The 17,619-nt window shown below is 49.3% G+C and overlaps 1 protein-coding gene across 1 annotated transcript; it reads left to right on the plus strand.

The window, feature by feature from the left end:
- The first annotated feature begins 2,452 nt into the window (after positions 1-2,452).
- FOXL1 (forkhead box L1) lies at positions 2,453-5,997 on the plus strand. Its single transcript, XM_075039365.1, has 2 exons — positions 2,453-3,202; positions 4,090-5,997. The coding sequence occupies exon 2, from the start codon at positions 4,252-4,254 to the stop codon at positions 5,200-5,202; it is 951 nt and encodes a 316-aa protein (XP_074895466.1). The 5' UTR covers positions 2,453-3,202; positions 4,090-4,251; the 3' UTR covers positions 5,203-5,997.
- Positions 5,998-17,619: the final 11,622 nt, after the last annotated feature.

The raw sequence follows: 17,619 nt of genomic DNA on the forward strand, positions 1-17,619 counted from the left end.
GGCTGGGGTGTCCCCCCCCGGGGGTCTGCAACCTTCTGCCCCCCCCCCCCCCCGCTGCTGCTGGACAGTTCCTGGGGGGGCCACAGCTTGAGCTGTGCTTTGGGGGTCCCCTCTCTTCCCCCCCCAACACATTGTTGGTGAGTTTTTTCCCACCCCGTCCCAGTGGGATGCTCCCCCGTGGGGTCTGCGCTGCTCCCAGCTTCTCTCCCTCTCCCCACCCTGCTGCACTCCGGCTTCGAAGATGATTTCAGGAGCTTGGCAGAAAAAGAAAAGCCCTCTATCAGGTGCTGAGAGCAGTGTGGGTCTGGGACCTTGCAGGATCAGGCCTTCCCACAGGCTGGGAACCGCATCGGGAGCAGGGTGGGCAGCCAGCCCCCCTCCCAGGGGCAGGGGCTGGGGGCTGAGACCGTTGTCCCTTTGCTGTGCCCCGTTCTGGTGTGGGGGTCAGACCCCCCCTGCCCCTCTCCGTCGAGCCCCAGTGTCGTGTGTGTGTCCCCCAGGCCTTCCCGTGGGGAGCTTTTTTTTTTTGTGGGCTGATTTCACAGGTGAGGTGAGAGCAAAGTGGGGGTGCAGGGACCTTTTTGGGGCTGTATTTAAAAGCTGAGATAGGGAGGTCGATAACGCGATAGGCCTCTGTTGTGACAGGTGACTTCAGCCCAGCTGGGGCAGAGGGGGAGGAAGGGAGGAAGGACGAAGGCCCAGGGTAGGAGCTGCAGACAGCCATAGGCCCTCGCAGCTGAAAGACCCTCATAATCCCCCCCGCAGCAGATCAGGAGGGCCAAGCTCAGCCCCAGTGGGGGCTGGCTGAAGCTGCTGCATGGCCAGTTGCACCAGTCTGGGGCCCAGCACGGTTCCGGGCAGCAGATGAGGATGGTGGATGGTTTTTTTTGTTTTGTTTTGTTTGGGTTTTTATTTATTTACTTCTTGCTGCGCTGCCATTAACCTATGGGTTTGCAAACCTGTCTGAAAGCCCAGACAGCTCTGGGTTTTGGGAGAGCAAGGGATGGTGGTTTTCCAGCTTGTCCCTGCTAGGAAGGTCCCTGCATGGGGTATTCCCGCAGCCCGGCCAAGGGAGCATTTCCCTGGTGCTGCAGGACCTGGATAAAACGCAGTCCCTTTAGGAAGCCCCCCCAAGGGCTTGGCACAACCCAGGCATGGAGCTGTCTGGTCCCCCCTGAAGCCATCCCACCTCCCCTAGAGCTCGCTGTGGGAAGGCGCTGGACAGGTTTTTGGGTAAGGCCGTTAGCTCTTCTCTCACTTTGGAGGGAACTTTGCAGAAAGTCCATACCAGGCTCAGAAAGGCCGGGAGAGAAAGAAATATACCCCCAACCCCGGGTCAATATCGAGCGACCTTGCAACTGTACAGCACCGTGCACGGTGAGGGACCGAAGGGTGGGCAGCTCCCGCTGGGCCCCTCTGGGAGGTCGTGCCTATGGGAGCCCAGGCCAGGCACTGATTTACACCCCCGCTCCCCCCGAGCAGGGCTGCGGCAAGAGTGGGGAGCACTGATTTATACCCCTGCTCCCCCCGGGCCGGGATGCAGCAAGGAGTGGGGAGCACTGATTTATACCCCTGCTCCCCTCAGGCCGGGATGCAGCAAGGAGTGGGGAGCACTGATTTATACCCCTGCTCCCCTCAGGCCGGGATGCAGCAAGGAGTGGGGAGCACTGATTTACACCCCTGCTCCCCCCCCACTCCTCTCTGCTGCTTTAAAAGGGACTTGTCAGCTGGAGAGGAGGGGAAACACGTCCAGGAGCGCCTCCATCGCCGGCTCCGCGGTTTGTTGTTTTTTTTCTTTCTTTTTTTTTTTTTTTTTTCCCCCGTTCAGGAAAAGAACGACGATAACAACACCAACAAACCCCCCTCTCCTCCACTCCGCTCGCTTCCCCGGCCTCCCCCCCACCCTCTCCCCACCCCGGCAGCCGTCGGGGCCGCTCCGAGGGCTGCTCCCGGGTGGATAACGGAGTGAGCTCCAGCGTTGCCACCGGCGGGAGAGGGACGAGAAGCAAGACATGAACCGGGAAGAAGGAGCAGAGAGAAAAGCCGCATCCCCGCCTCCGAGGATTTCCTACCGGGAAGAGGGGAAAACAAGGAGGAAGGAAGAATTTTACTGGGGGAGGGAGCTCAGGGAGTGAGCGGGAGCCCCTGTGCCTGTCTCCTGCCGTACACGCGAGTATTTATTGTTTTAATAATCCGTGCTTGGAGTGTCCCAAGGAGCTTGGGACTCCCCGAGGTGGGGAGAGAAGGGGATTGGGGCGGGGGGGGGGAGATCCTCGGCCTCAGCAAGGCTGCCCTGAGGATGGGTCGGGGGGGTTAGAGCAGCCCCATCCCTCCCCGGCGAGGATGCTATCGGGGTCGGGGGGGGGTTGCCCGGGAGTGCTGATCCCCAGTGGCGAGGCGAGGGGAACCCCTCCCTCCTCTATCCCTGCTTCTGCATCCCCCTTTTTTTTTTAAATTTATTTGGGGATTTATCGCATGTAATGCACGCCGGCTGGGTCCTGCAGCTCCCGGGGGGCCGGCGGGTGTGAGCACCGCGGGGGAGGGATGCGGTATTACCGGCAAGGGCGGTGTTAGACGGGTGGGTTTCCCCTCCCACGCGTGGGACCAGCCAGTGAGCGGGGAGATCCCCCCATCCCCGCCCGAGAAGCCACCTCCCTCTGCATCCCGGCTGTATTTCCCAGACTCGCATGGAGGCTTGCAGCCTTTAGGACTTTTTTACCCCGGGGGGTGAAACCCCTTCACCCGGTGGTTTGCTGGGGGGAAGGACAGGACGGGAGCGAAAGTGGGAGAAAAACCCCACGGGTTGCAGGGAGGTCCGGGGTGGGGGGGCATCGCCACCCCGGAGCCCGGCTTTTACCTCTTTCCCTGCCAGATAAAAGTCCCAGCACGGTCGTGGGAGCTGCACTGATGGGATATTTCTCTCTGAAGGAGGAAGAGATCCCTTTCAGGCCTCCTCTTCCCTCCCCCGGAGAAGTGATGCTCCACGGAACAGGGTCTCCCCGGGGTCTAACGCAGGTCTGAGCCGCGGGGAGCTGGGGAAAGAGCCGACACCTCCAACTGCATCGGAATCCCTCGGGGCCTCGGATTAAAGCTGTTACATCAGTAAATTAAAAAAAAATATATAAAAAAAAAATCCAACAACAGAAAACACAGCCCCAAACCTGGACGTTTATACAGAAAAAGAGCATCACAAATTCCTAATGTAAGCACCGGCCAGCTGTGTGCACTTGTAAAGTTGTTATAATCCCCCTCCTTGTTATAAACAGGAAAGTACATAATATAAAGCAACAGGCCCGCATTCACAAATACTGACCCTCCTCCCCGAGCCTGCCAAATTCCCCTTTTCTGAAACTCGCTGCAACCCCCGAGCGTCTCCCCCGGCGCAGCCCTGCCCGCCCGGGGCTCAGCCCGGGGCTCGCCCCCAGCCTGCTCCCGAGAACGGGCCCCGGGGGTGGCCGGGGGGGGGGACAGGGACAAGGAGAGGTGCAAGGTCCGGCCGGGGAGCCCCACCACACCTGAGCCCCCCTTTCCTCCAGGCAGTCCCTTTTCCTTCCTCCCCGTCGCAGCGCTGATTTCTCTCATCCATCCCTTTTTCTTCCTTTCTTTAAAAATTTTTTTTTTTTTTTTTGGTTGTTTAATGCCCCAGTTTTCCTGCGGGGATCCTTGCCCGCTCCTCCCCGAGCTCCAGCAGTGTACATCCTGCTCTGCTGTGTGTGCTTACAGCGTCAAAGGGTGGACGTGATATTTCAAACATCAGATCAGTGCGTTTATATATTGGGTGCCCGGAAATTTTTCCAAATAAACACAGCTTGATTCGACTTGGGTGGGCAGACTTATCAACAGACTAATTCTATAAACAAATGAAGGAATAACCCGGAGACCATTGGCTGGTACCAGCAAGACACGTGGAGAGAGCTTGGAGTTTTGTAGCAATGAAATTTTAATTAATGTGGGTGGGCTGAGAACACAAACGACTGTTTATCAGAGACAATTTATTTTCCAGTGCTAAGTCAACATATAATAGCAAACTTACAACAATTATTTAACTTTTTTTTTTTTCCCTCCTTTTTTTTTTTTTTTTTTTTTAAGAGCTATGAAGCGGGGACAGAGGCAGAGCGAGCTCCTTCAGGCAGGGCTGGGATCTGAGCTCGCACAAATAGCTGCCCGGTGGATTCGTCCCAGGTTCCTACCCTTCCCCTTCCCTTCGCTCGGCTCCGAAGGGGAAGACCCGGAGCTAAAAGCCCCCCGGCGATGAGCCACATCTACGGCAACCACCTCTCCCCCATGGGCAACCCCTCCATGGTTTATCTCCCGGCCGCCCTGGGCTTCTCCCCCAGCTCGACCATCTCCCACCAGGACCCCCCGCAGAAACCCCCTTACAGCTACATCGCCCTCATCGCTATGGCCATCAAAGAAGCTCCGGAGCAGAAGGTGACCCTCAGCGGCATCTACCAATTTATCATGGACCGTTTCCCTTTCTATCACGACAACAAGCAAGGTTGGCAAAACAGCATCCGTCACAACCTCTCCCTCAACGACTGCTTCGTCAAAGTGCCCCGGGAAAAGGGACGACCCGGCAAAGGTAGCTACTGGACCTTGGATCCCCGCTGCCTGGACATGTTCGAGAACGGCAACTACCGCCGGAGGAAGAGAAAACCCAAAACCCCGGCGCCACCGGAGGCGAAAAGCGCTGCGGTCCCCGCGGGTGGCGACCAACGGGGACCGCTCCTTCGCCCCGACGAGCCCAAGAGGATCAAAGGGAGGGGGGCTGGCGACACGGGCGACCAAGGGCTCCCCAGGTCGGCTGGGGGAGAAGCCGGTTCCCCCGGGGCTTCTCCCCGCTCCCCCGCTCCCCCGACCCCCGCCGCGTCCCGGCCGCCCCCCGCCGCCGCCGCCGCCGCCGCCGCCCCCCCGGGACCGCACAAGAGCGATCCACGGGGCCGCAGCTTCAGCATCGAAAGCATCCTCGCCCAGGGCTTGAGGCAGCCTCCTCCCCCGGGGGGAAGCCCCAAAACGGCTCGGGAGAGCCCGGTCGGTTGCCTCGGCGGTTCTTTGGTCGCCAACGGTGGGTTCGGGCCGGCCCTCGATGCTTCTTCCCTCGTGTTCGACTCCCGGGTGCACGGGAGGCTTTACCACATCGGCATCCCTTTCCTCTCCTGCTTCCCTCTTCACTTCTCCGAGGCGGTATTTAATTTTCAGTAATTGCCCCTTCATTATTCCCACCCCCCCCACCCAGTCCAGGTCGCTGCTCCGGGGGCGAGATGGGAGGGAGAGACCGGACTCAGACCTCACCAAGCGGGTAAAGACCCCAAAAAAACCCCCAAAACCCCACCAAAAAAGCGATGGTAAAGGTGACTCAGGATTTCAGGGCATTTTCAAGGCACGTCTTGCTGCGGAGCTCTCTTTAGCCATTGCCTCCCACCACCCCCCCCCCGCCAGATCGACTTTTAAAGGTAAACTGGTTTTCTTTTCCCGTGGGTGGTGGAGGTAGAGGCAGGCAGTGGGGGGGTCCCACGCTGGCCTCCAAGCCCCATCGGGTTCACTCTGCACCTTTAGTCTTTGCATCCCTCAGGTTTCTCAGACCTGGTTTCTGCTGAGCCCTTTGGGTCTCCGGTTTTCTTCTTTTTTTTTTTTTTTCCCTCCTTTTGAAAACCAAACCCACCCCTTCCATCCCTGGGGGAGGAGGCTGAGTTTTGTTTTGCTATGAATACCCACAGATGCCTGCACATAATAATTCTTGATATCGCCCTACCGGCCCAGTCCACCGAGCGGGTAAAAATCGGGTAACCGGAGCTGAAAGAAGGGCAGACCAAACAATCCAGGCTTATTCCACACAATCCTGCTCGCTTTGACTCAGCACTGTATATAACGCATGGCGTTAACACAAGCTGGTTCCCTGCCTAGCACTTGTGCTTCTTGAGTATCGCGATAGCGTTTCCGTCTCACTGCTGTGGCCAGAGAAGGGGGGGGACGGATGAGCAAACACGTTGTAAACGTGGAGATGCAGCTGCTTTCCATGTCTTGCTGGGCTCAGTTGCTTCTGACCAAAAAAGACTGAAGCAGGGTTGTGGAGGCTGGTCTTGGAGTTTTGAAGTAGCTGTGTTAACAACCCGGACAACTACCAGGAAAAAAAAAAAAAAAAAGACATCAGCTGTGTTTCTAAAGTTTTCTTTTTTCTTAAAGAAGGAAGAATCCAGACACATTACAAGCAATCAGGATTTTTTTTTTTTTTTTTTGCCATAAATAGAGGCTTTCTGTATATTAGCGGATAAATGCCCTTTTGGAAAAAAAAATCTATATTCTCAATTTTCTTTATGAAACCAAACCTATATCCAATAAAAATATTTTGTTCAGGACTGTGGCTGATGTGTTGTAAAACACCTCTTCGCTCGTGCGGCTGGAAGGCCGAGGAAGGGGGCCTGCTGCTGGATGCAGCAGCCAGCTCTGGTGCAAATATTCCCATGATGGCATGATGCACTCCTCTGCCAGGAGGAGGGAAAAGGTGGGAGAGGCTAAAAACACGGTCCTGGGAAATTACCCATTCCTTGCAACCGAGATAACGTTTCCCCAAATGATTCTGTTCCTCCTTCCCTCCCCTCCCTCCATCCCACCCCGTCAATTAGTACCGGGACTATCGGAAATCTGGGTTTCTCTGGTGAGTTGTGATTCAGCTTTTGCAGAGGAAAGCTGGCATCAAACTGCTTTGACATCTGGACCAGGGGCTCAGGGGGGCTCGTTTCAACACAAGGCGAAAAGCTCTCATGTGGGGAAGTACAGAAAATCTCCAAAAGATGGGAGCTGATGTTGAGTTTCCCAAAAGAAGGATGCTCTTAGGCCGATCCCTGGATCAGCAGAGGCTATCTCACTGTGAAGAAAAGTGAATAAAAAAGGAGGTGGGGGCTTTTTATATAGATTTGCAAGATAGACTTTATTTAAATAAAATCCTTTATCTGCTTCCTATTTCTGACAATTGCTATTTGACTATCTATCGAGTCCATTCTTTAAAGCTATGGCACCGAATTAAAAAACAGAACACTTGTAAAAGTGAAGGTGTCACTGCCCAGTCAAAGCCACATGTGTCCCCACCATCATTTACCAGGCTGGGCAAGGACTAAGAGGGTTAATGCTCTCTGTGTGAAATCCTGTGTCCCCACAGTGCTGCTCCTGTGTGTAATCAGAGACAGGTATTATTGCCACTTATTTAAGTGGCCACCTGGCCAGGAGGTTTCTGTTCAAGGCTCGGGGCTGACATTGCCAGTCTTTTCGCAGTCCGTGTGGTAGCATCGCTCTTGGGAAGCTGCTGGGGTAGGGGAAAAGATCTGCCTTAGTTCTTGCCTGGCAGAGACCTCAAATTGTCTCTCCCTGTCCCAGCTGCTTGCATGTGGGTGAAATAGGGGGTTAACGCTGCCGCTGAGGACTCGCGAAGCTGGGTCTCCGTCAAATTCTAGAGCCCGTTCCCACAGGTGGGGATCCTGCATCCCTGGTCTCCCTGCAGTCTGGCCCACGGAAGGGTTTTACCCCCCCAGAAAGCAGGTATTTATGCTCTCGGTCACAAGGTGGTTTATTCCTAGGAAAACCTTTTTGGTTCTTTAAAAACCTTGCCCTGAAGGAGCTGTGGGTGTTCCCATCAGGCACAGGGAGAGCTGTGGGGGGCATGGACCGGTGCTGAGCATCCTCCCCATCCCTGGGTGTCTACACATGTCTGGGACGTGCCGGCAAGGAGCCGCGGTCAGCGAGGGCGAGCCCTTGCTTCTGCATGCATGGAGCATGAGGACAGCACCCCCTCCCCCAAAAAATCCACTAAGTCCCCCCAAAGCAGTTTTAACCTCTGTCTTCAGGCTCCTCTGCTCCCCTTTCTCCTAACTTGGCACGCCAGCTGTGACCCCCCAGTTTTGGCACCTCTCAGCTCCTGTTCCAGCTCCCAAAGTACCTTTTTGGCCCTGAAAGCTGGGCTTTTATTCCTTTTCTGCTTATACAGGTGTACACCCTCCACTTTTCTGTACAAGGGCAGTTTTTAGTGGCAGGTCCTGGTCAAAAAAAAATCAACTGAAGGAGTAAGTCTCACTTTAAGATTGCAGTTTGATATGTACACAATGTATATTTTTACCACAGGAATGTTTTTTGGAGATTCAACTTTTTCTATGCAATGGGGATTTATTTTTTGTGCAGCTTTGCTCATGGTGACATTTGATTTTATTTCTGTTTTGTTGTAGCGGAGTGGGACCAAATTCAGCTGCAGTATTTAAAAGCCACGCTGGGCTTGATTTTGGTTTCACTTGAGAGAGTAAAATTAGTAAATTTAACATGCTCTGCACAAAAGTGACACTAACTTGAATGAACTCGGAACCAAGTGAATAGTTATGAGTGGCAATTTGGAATTAATTGGGATCAGGCCATCCATGTAACTTGCAGGGGATGAATACCAAGAAAAAGGGTCTTCCTGCCAACATGCGGAATGACTAACCGCACACGGCTTTTGCACGTCATCTGTTTATATATAGAGGAGAAGAAGTAATGGTATGATAAAACCAACAGCACTTCAGTGCAGAGAAATAAGCGTACATGTCAATACACCAGTACCTGCCATTTGGATGTAACCGAGCATCCTTTAATCCTCTATACATCATGTGAATTTTGGTGCTGTGCAGTGCTAAACAGATGACGTGTCATACAAATATAAAGGACTTGACAAGCTGCAAATACTCGATGTCAATGGTTTCACACCTGTTTCACAATCCAAAAAAGCAGCTGCCAAACACAAAACTGCCACCCAGTATTTAACTCATCCCTGGAATCTTCCCCCTCCTGGCTTTCCCAACCTCTCGGGGTTGGCTATAAACACAAGTCTGAAATACTGTGAAGAAATGTAGAAAATAGCCTACGATGCAGTATAAACAGCATACTTCTTGTGTGGGCGTTATATATGCCTTTCCGTTCCACTGGAGAGGAATGACCTCTCCCAACCGAGCAAGGTTTCATGTCTCCGAGGTCTGCAGCCAATTTTAACTCGTAGGAGCAGAGAAGAGCGCTCAGTGGAAGAGGCTCATAGCGGAGCCGTGCGGTTCACGGAGCAGCTTCGCTCCACACAGGTTTCCTATGAGGGAAACTGAAAATTTGGCATCTTAAAATAATTCAGGAATTTAATTTCTCATAAATGGGGCTTCCAGTCTTTAAATACGTTCAGTGTGTGTTCTCTTAAAGTTGGTCCCATAGCATCTATAAAAAATAATCAAGTATTTACGCATGAGCAGAAGCCACTTTCAGGACTCGTCACTCGACATGCATGGCTGTCCGTGTCTGATCTCAAGGTGACATAACTCTAAGGGACTTTGTAACTGCTTCTCCTTCTCCCTCCACCCCTTTTTAATAGTTAATTCTCTTTCCTTCCTTCACCAAGGAAGACACATGATGGAGAGAGCATCCCTTTTCACACCAAAACCCACTGGCCTCTGGCTAATTGCCCCTAAGCCTGTTGTGAAGAGCAGCTGATTTCCCAACTGAGAGGGAAAGAAGGATCTGCTTTGTTACTTGATTCATAGCCCTGCACACCCACAAAACAGATCTCCTGGGAGACAGCATTTTGGATATTAAACAGATCACATGTTTGATTTTAAGTGAAAGACCAAGAAGACAAGATCACAGAATTAGAGAAGTTACAGATGGAAAAGGTCTATGAGGTTATGCAATCCATCAGTCTGGACATTGCATAATTGCTCCCCACAGTATATTTTTAGTGCTTTATCCAGACAAATCATTAAGTGCTTTAAAATGGGCCAGATTCCTCAAACGCAATGCGTGCTAAGTCACAGCTGATTTCACTGAGGCTTGTAGCTTGCAGTATCTAATAAAGACACCAGAAGAAAGTTCTGTGTGGTCAAGGAGGACAGAATGGACTCTTCCAAAAATAAATACCGGTCTGATTCGGTATTCCTCATAGGAATCTTTCCTAAATTGGCTGAATTAGATCTCTTAAATCTCATTTTCGGATTATACTGAATAATACATTATTACTTATTCAGATGTTCACTTAGTCCAAAGTAAAACATTGTTAATGTTCATGTGAACGCAATTTGCTTTAAGTCAGCTTCAAAGCCGGTTCAGTAAAGCGTAAAGAATGTTTATTTAAAATATAGTTGCTAAATTTAGCATGAGCTTGGTTAGCCTAAATCTTAGCGACATTTTTAGAGAGCACATTGCGAATCAGGAATGCATGGAGAAATAAATAAACTTTCCCACATTTTTGGAAATCGAGGAAGAATTTGCAAGTTATTTCTTGCACGGGCAATTTCTGTGGATTGAAAAGTGTTATGAATAATGCAAATTTCCCACTGAACAGACGGTTGAAAACACAATGCTAATAATTTTCATTGCAATTTCATTTCAAATAATGCTCCCTCAAGGAGGAAACAATAGCTGTCAGCTATTGTTATAGAAATTACGCAGACCATCAACATGTTTCAATATTTACTCAAGCTCTTTGCAAAGCACCAGAAAGCGCAATGGAGCTGCGGTTGGCTACAAGCCATGTTCAAACCCCTGCAAAGGAAATCTTACTTTTGAATTAGGTCCTGTGCCTCTTCCTAGTAATTATGGTACTGGATTTTACACCCACCTCTCACACATTGGTTGCCAAAGTCGTCTGGCCAGATCCTCAGCTGGGTTAAATGCCAGCCTGCCTGCGGGTTGAGCATTGAGACAGAAGACAGATGACTTTAAGCTTTTGCTTTCCTTTCTTCCAGCACCACCTTCCTGAGTTTATGCAAGTAAAAGAGGCACATCTGGGCCATCTTTACGTTAAGTGACGTTGCCTTAGAGAAACAAGCAGAGATGAGCAGACTTGCCATGGTAAGCAGTTAAATTCTCTTTTATTGGGTCACTATCAGAGGGCTGGAGCCTGGAAATTATGCTCAGCTTTCATAATTTCCCTCCATCCTTTCCATCCTTTGGCTGGTGCGAGTGTAATACCTGTTTCTGCTCCTATGGTGAGAGGATTACAGCTGTACCGCTCATGGGGCTACAAGACAAAAGGGATGTGGCCAAGTGTCCCCCAGTGTCACCAAAGATACCCGTAGACTTTGGTGGGATTGGGATCAGCTCCTCACCAGGCAGACAGGTGAAATAAGGGGTCGTGGAAGAAAACGCTGAGGGTTGTTTGTTTTTGGTTTTTTGTTTTTTTTCTCCAAAGACAGGGCTCCAGTGCTTCCACTGGTTTTAGGCAGCTTCAAGCATCTACATCCTGATCCAAAGCGCTGCGACTCAGCTTTATGTGCAAGCACCAAGTCCCACCTGTAGACCCATCCTCCCCAGTCTCCTTGGATCTCCCTCAGCTCTTCAGATGAAGGTTTGCAAATACACTGGCCTGACACACTAATTCCTGAATCTGCAGCGAGGTGGACTCCTTAATTCTTCACTACCTATCTTCAACTGCTTACTAAGTCGCTGTTTTCATTAGAAAAGCAATATGTAATAATAGTTGTTAAAATAATTGTATTTCTGTTTTTACATCTGTAAAGATTAAGTTAAACAGTATGAAGCCCATTAAACTATTTCATGTCATGCTGCCATAAATTTCCTCCATTCCCATTGCTACTATTATTCCAGAGTAAACTCTGAGATCAAGCTGCTGCCACAGAGAGTTATTTATAGGAGCTCATTCATCAATAAAAACTTCAAAAGAAATCTGTTACTCTTCTATTGGGAAGCCAAAGAAAACTAACATAAAGACAACCCTGTTAAGAAACAAAGCTAAGGAGACCACAAGACATTCAGTTAAGGAAAATCCTGATTTCTAACAAATACCGTGCAAGAAGGGGAGGAGGGGAAAAAGAAAAAAGATTGTTGGCAACATGAATCCTTTTAAGTTATTTCATTCTCATTGGATGGTTAAAATAAACTGTTAAACAGTTGTATTTGTACTGGCTCAGCCCCCTCATTAGGCTTCATGTGACGGATTTGTGATCTCGCAGTGCGTAAGGAGCTCTTCATCTCTTGCAAAAACTGGCGTTGTCTTTCCACTTGTCTCAGCTGCTCGTACAGCCATCCATCAGCACAGCAGAAACCGAAGGAGCGAGATGCTGAGTAGGCAACTGATAGCATCCACCCCCCTAAAGGCAGATATATAGAGCAGCAAAAGGTTATATTTCATCATCCTTATTCTCTCTTATTGTACCTTCCTCTGTACGCTTGAGTTGTGCAGCATTGGCTTTGATGGTCGTGACAGTTAGTCCTGAGAAACTGAAATACATGAGGGGTTTAGTGCTGTGTTTTCCTGTACCAGTACCCGCTGCCTGTACCAGCACCGGTCCTCACAGAACTGATCAGGTCTCTTTTCTAGCGGGACTGTTTGAAGCCATGTCAGATCTCAACACATTTCATTTGTATCATAGAAATTAACCGTATTTTGAAAAACAATCTCTCTCCTTTTTGTCCCTGTCTCACTAAGAGCTCCACATGGGTGAGATCTGCCCGGAGGTCTTTGTGGGAACAGGGACTCAGTGATCAGCCATATCCTGGTAACAGCATCCTCAAACAGTGGGGTTTTGAGCCCAGCAGACAGACTCATTTGTTCCCATCACAAGGATCTGAGTCCTGAAGACAATGTGGACCTCAAGCTCCCAGTATGCATAGCAAAAAAAAAATCATACTCACATCCCCAAACATCAAAGTGCAGAGGTGAGGATACTATTTCCCAGAGATCTCTTTACATCTTTGCCATTACTCATGCAAACGTGGGCAGGGCATTTTGCATGGGATTCATCTCAGTCAACACTACTCATCTAACAAGTCAATACCTGGTCTAAGCTGGCCATCAAAATTATCTCTAGAATCTGCCGGGACACAGAGTACCTTCAGAGGGCTGAACTTCCAACCACCTGAGGGACAAGCTTTAGGGTTTTTTTTGAGAAAAAAAGCTTTAAGTCTTTTTCTGAGAAACCCTTCCATTATATACGGAGGAGCTGGATAAAGGCTGTGCTTTAGAGAATTTGTGTGTGTGTGTGTGTGTGAAATCCACCTGCAGCAGACTGCAACTTCCAGACTAGCTGTCAGCTTGGTTGGCAAATGCAACTTCTGCCTAAACGGTGTTCCTCTCTAAACTCACCCCAAAGACTCCTTTTATTTCCCTTACAAGTAGTTCTTGGTTGCATTGTGCTGCAGTGGAGGGAAGACATCACTGGTTTGCTTCCACTGAGAATTTAGAGCAGGGAGTCCCAAATCAACCGCTAGTGATGTGACTTTAAAGTAGCCCACTGGCTGCTTCCCCAAACAGAGGTACTAGATAAAGAAATTTGCAAAGACTCATCAAATTATGGGCCAAATAAATCTCTTTCCCCATGAGATCCAGAAGCATTACTCTCACTTTTGCCCATCTTCGCTTTGCTACAAATTGAGGCTCATGTATCCACTTTTGCACTGATATAATTACAGGTATTCAGAAAAGCGTGAGATCCGAGTCAGTCACGTTGACTCAATTACGCCAATGAGAAAAGTTTTTATACAGTGCTATAGCTTATATTTGGAATTGGTCTAAACACTATGGACACAATGATTATTAATAAACATGAAATGGCTCTGTATACAAACCAGATTTATTCCAATTTAACTGTACCTACTGTTGAATATAATTGCTTTGTTATGAAAAGGGCAAAGAGAAGCCATTAATTGTTGCATCTGGTTTCAGATTAGACACTACATAAATTCTAAGTAACAATAACAGCGATTGTGACCCACTTCTTATGGAGTATTTTTCATTGATTTCTCCTAAAGTGCTTTGCAGGGAAGGTCAGTAGAAAGCCCCATTGTAAACATGGGGAAATCTCCTGATTATTTGTTTTGGATGGCTACAGAGGAAATTGCATATGCTTTCATGGAAAAAAATCCTCTATTATTATCCTCTGTCCTAAAAGGGGGGGAAAAAAAGTCTGGTCACTCTGATCGTACTCTGAATTATCCTGAAGTAAATTCCTGGCAAACCAAATCAAGCCAGATGACTCTGGATTTAATGACAATAAATAGCAACAGACTAAGTTAAAGCTTAAAACAGGGCACCTAGCGGCTCTGCACTCCTTTGCAGTATGATGGGTCTCCTGAAACCTCTGATTGACCAGTTTTATTTTCTTAGCTTATTTCAGAGATATTTTACTTATGGCTTGAGTATCAATAGGAAACAGCAGGTTAGCTGTTAGCAAAACAAAGCAGAAAAACCCTGTAGCTGTAGTTTCTATAAAATTAAGAAAATAGTTGTGTTTAGAGTGTGAAATGCAATCATGTAGCAAAGCATGCAAAAATACCTTTGTCTGATAAGGCTTGTGGCTGAACAGAGACAGCCCAAGACCAGACTGAGATGTGATTCAGCCCTTTGAAGTCTCATGAACTAATTCTTTTTGTACCCATATATGATTTCTGTTGCTGGGGGAAAAAAAACCCAACAAACTAAAGCCCCCGACAGAGGGAAAGACACGCATTTTAATGAGAGATGTCTCTTAGAAAACTCAGAGATCGGATTTGCAGGGTGTGTGCAAACTGCAGAATCCTGGCTTTGGTGCAGAGCAAGCAACTATATAGCTAAACGCATTGCTAGGAAAGGACCAGGAGCTGGAGCTGGAGGTGCTCTCCTGCTTCTCCAGGCATGAGGCTGGGCTCCTGGTTGTAGAAGCTCCTGCTGGTCTGACTTCCTTAGGGCCAAGGGCCAAGAGGAGCAAGGGGGAGCATTTGGAGGGGGATTCTGTCTCTCCCTGTCCTAGGGATCAGGCAAGCTTCACTGAGTGCTTAATTTGCAACACGCAGGCTTTGCCTGGGCACGCATCTAAGAGGTCTTTGTTGGATGGGTCACTCAACCTTGCTCTATCAAATGCTTTTGTCAAGTCTTTAATCAAGACAGGACTAGTCATGCTCCAACCTGGTGGCTCAGCAAACCTTGAAGACCTGTTGGCCTTCCCTTGAGTTTCCGAAGGTGTAGGCACGTTGCGAGAAAATGTCCCGGAGAAACTGAAGGGTGGGAGGTTTTCGTTCCCATTCCTGCTCCTTAGCAGGACCACCTGGTGTAGAGCATTTGTCCAAGGTTTCCAAGAACTCAGCAGCCTGGACAAGTGGTCATTGCTCGCAGGTACTTGCAAACCAGTTGTGTCGCAGTTGGTCCAAGCCTCTTGGTACGTCAGACTGGTGTGAACGGTGGACGTGTTGTCTGAGATGTGACTTCTGGTTCCCTTCGACCCTGCTTTGCTTCCATCCCAGAGCGGCCCATTTAGCCTCCACCTTTCATACACAACATTAACAGATGCCCTAGTGCATGTGGACAACGTGTGTGAGCTACCCAACCCTGCCCCACTCCAGAAAGAAAAAATACATTTTCTCCCCACTCAGGTGGCTTTCAGGAATCAGTTCTGCACCAAAACTTGCTTGTCTGTCTAACCATAATATGGAATAAGTGACTCCATGGCCTTTTCCAGTCACTCATTCAGATTTCTTCCTGCTAGGACATTAGCATCAAGTCTCCAAATGAGGTATGCTGTCTCCGCTTTTACACTTGTATATTCTCGCTGCTTACTTTAAAAGCGATAACCTTTTCTTCCATTAATAAAATAAATCAATAGGGGAAAAATATCTTTCAAATGTTTAAGAAATGAATTTTCTCCTCGAGAGTGTTAAGCTACAGAGGAAACATGAAGAATCAACTTTGACACACATGACAAATATTGAAAGGGAGCTAAAGCTAAAAGGCAACTCCTTGAAGACTTTGGATCATTAAGAAAGTACACGAACGGGTTGAAATTCTTGAAAGAAAACCTATCCCAGACTTACTTGGTTGGATCGGTGCCAGGGCTGCGCGTTTGCCTCCCAAACTCTACCACAGTAACGACGTCTAAGGGAAAAATCCATCTCCTCTTATTTCCTAAGGTTGGGAAGGATCTGTGAGCCGATGAACTGGAGGTTCCTGTGTGTTCGTTTGTGTGTGCGCGTAGCGCTTAGAGCAGAATCTGTGAACCCAGAAATCCTGGCTCGCTTTGCCCCAGCGAGAGTAAGACCAGCTGCTCTGTTTTGGCCCAAAGGATGAACGCTGGGGAGCTGGGCTGGGTTGCACGGACCTTTCTCAGGCTCGGCTTCTCACTGGATTGCATTGCATCGATCGAAAAGCGCTCGGATGCAAAACCAAGGTCATGGCTGCACAGAGTCCCGTGCAAATCTCTGCAGTCCTGCGTATGCGATGCAGAGATGTGGATGCGGTGTTTTACGCGGCGAGGATCCTAGCTTCAGATGATACCCCCTGCTCTTAAGAGAGCGGCTTGCCCTGGCATCGAAGGTGAAGCCACCCCACCTTCTGTCAAGGGCAGCTACACCCTAGCCCCATCCTAAGCTAACGAGAGAATCCTTTGGGTCCTGTAAGCCGTGCGTCTCTCCTGGGTGGCAAGAGAAGAGCCTGGCCGCTCTCCATCAGCTCTCTTTGGCTTAGGCATGGTGGCAGGCGTAGGAGTTGAGCCCCAAGTGGACGTCGGCTCCAGAGGGTGACCTTACGGACCGTGGAAACCTCACATGTGAAATATTCGAGACCGCACGTCTTCCTGTGTCTCCGCACAGCTCTCACACAAAGGGTCCTGTGTCCCGGGCTGCACACAACCCCCCAACAATAATTAGGTGACTCAGCTTCCCCGGCACGGAGGTACGGAGCCGACCGAGCGGACCACACTCGGCTCTGCGAGGAGAGGGCGAAGGGGAGGTTGTTGGGAGAAGCGGGTTTGAGGGTGGTTTGGTGTGGGCACTCCGTGGAGAGGTCGGCGGGTCTCGCAGCGGAGGGAGGGAGGGCGGCGGAGCTGAGCTTTCCCATGGTGGTTGCAGCGATTGCGAGTCATCTCGCAAGACTGGGCTGCATCTGGCCTGGCATTCACGCTTTAAAACTCATTTCCAGCTAGTTTACTAGAAATAGCCTGTGCAGCCCTAGATGTGAAATATCCCAGGCTGGCAAGCTAACGTCTTGTGCTAGCTGCAATCTGCAAGCTCTGAATTTCACAGCTGCGGTGAGACGGTATTTAAAATCTCAGAGACAGAAATGGCCCTCTGTAAAGCAGAAATTATAAGTTTTGGCCCCGTCTCTAACCTTTGGAGAGTTGCCCAGCTTCTGACAGTCTGTGATGATGTCTCTGTGGAGGAAATCCTACGCTGAAGAAAAGCATGTTGCTTTCTCCCAAAGTTCTATTCTTTCTTTCTTTCGTTCGGCCACCATAAAGGACACTTTGTCATCTTGACAGATCCTAAATATTCCCTCCTAATTTTATGGGAGGCAGCTATGGGGATGAAAATTAAGGATTATTCAGGAGTCTTATTTATGGCTAAGGATATAAGGGATGTGAATGGAAATAACAATTAAACTCAAGAAAAAATTCACACTACAGGTCACTGCAATCCCAACTTTTCCCCTTATGAACTCAAGCCGAGGAGGTTTTCTTCCCCTTTGTGATTTAGGCTTTGCTAAACTTCTCTGAAAATAGTTCATATATCATAGAGAAGAATTTCCATGGGGAACATAAATACATCTGTGGAAAGAAGGGAAAATTTTTCCTTGTCTCTGGGAATGGATGAGAAAGAAAGACAATTGACGCCAAATATTAATGATGAGTGGAGGAAACT

Source organism: Buteo buteo, chromosome 11 (genome assembly GCF_964188355.1).
Source record: "Buteo buteo chromosome 11, bButBut1.hap1.1, whole genome shotgun sequence".
Lineage (NCBI taxonomy): Eukaryota > Metazoa > Chordata > Aves > Accipitriformes > Accipitridae > Buteo > Buteo buteo.

Bases quoted from the DNA above. Each gene is read 5' to 3' on its own strand.
- FOXL1 (XM_075039365.1), top strand. From the start codon at position 4,252: ATGAGCCACATCTACGGCAACCACCTCTCCCCCATGGGCAACCCCTCC.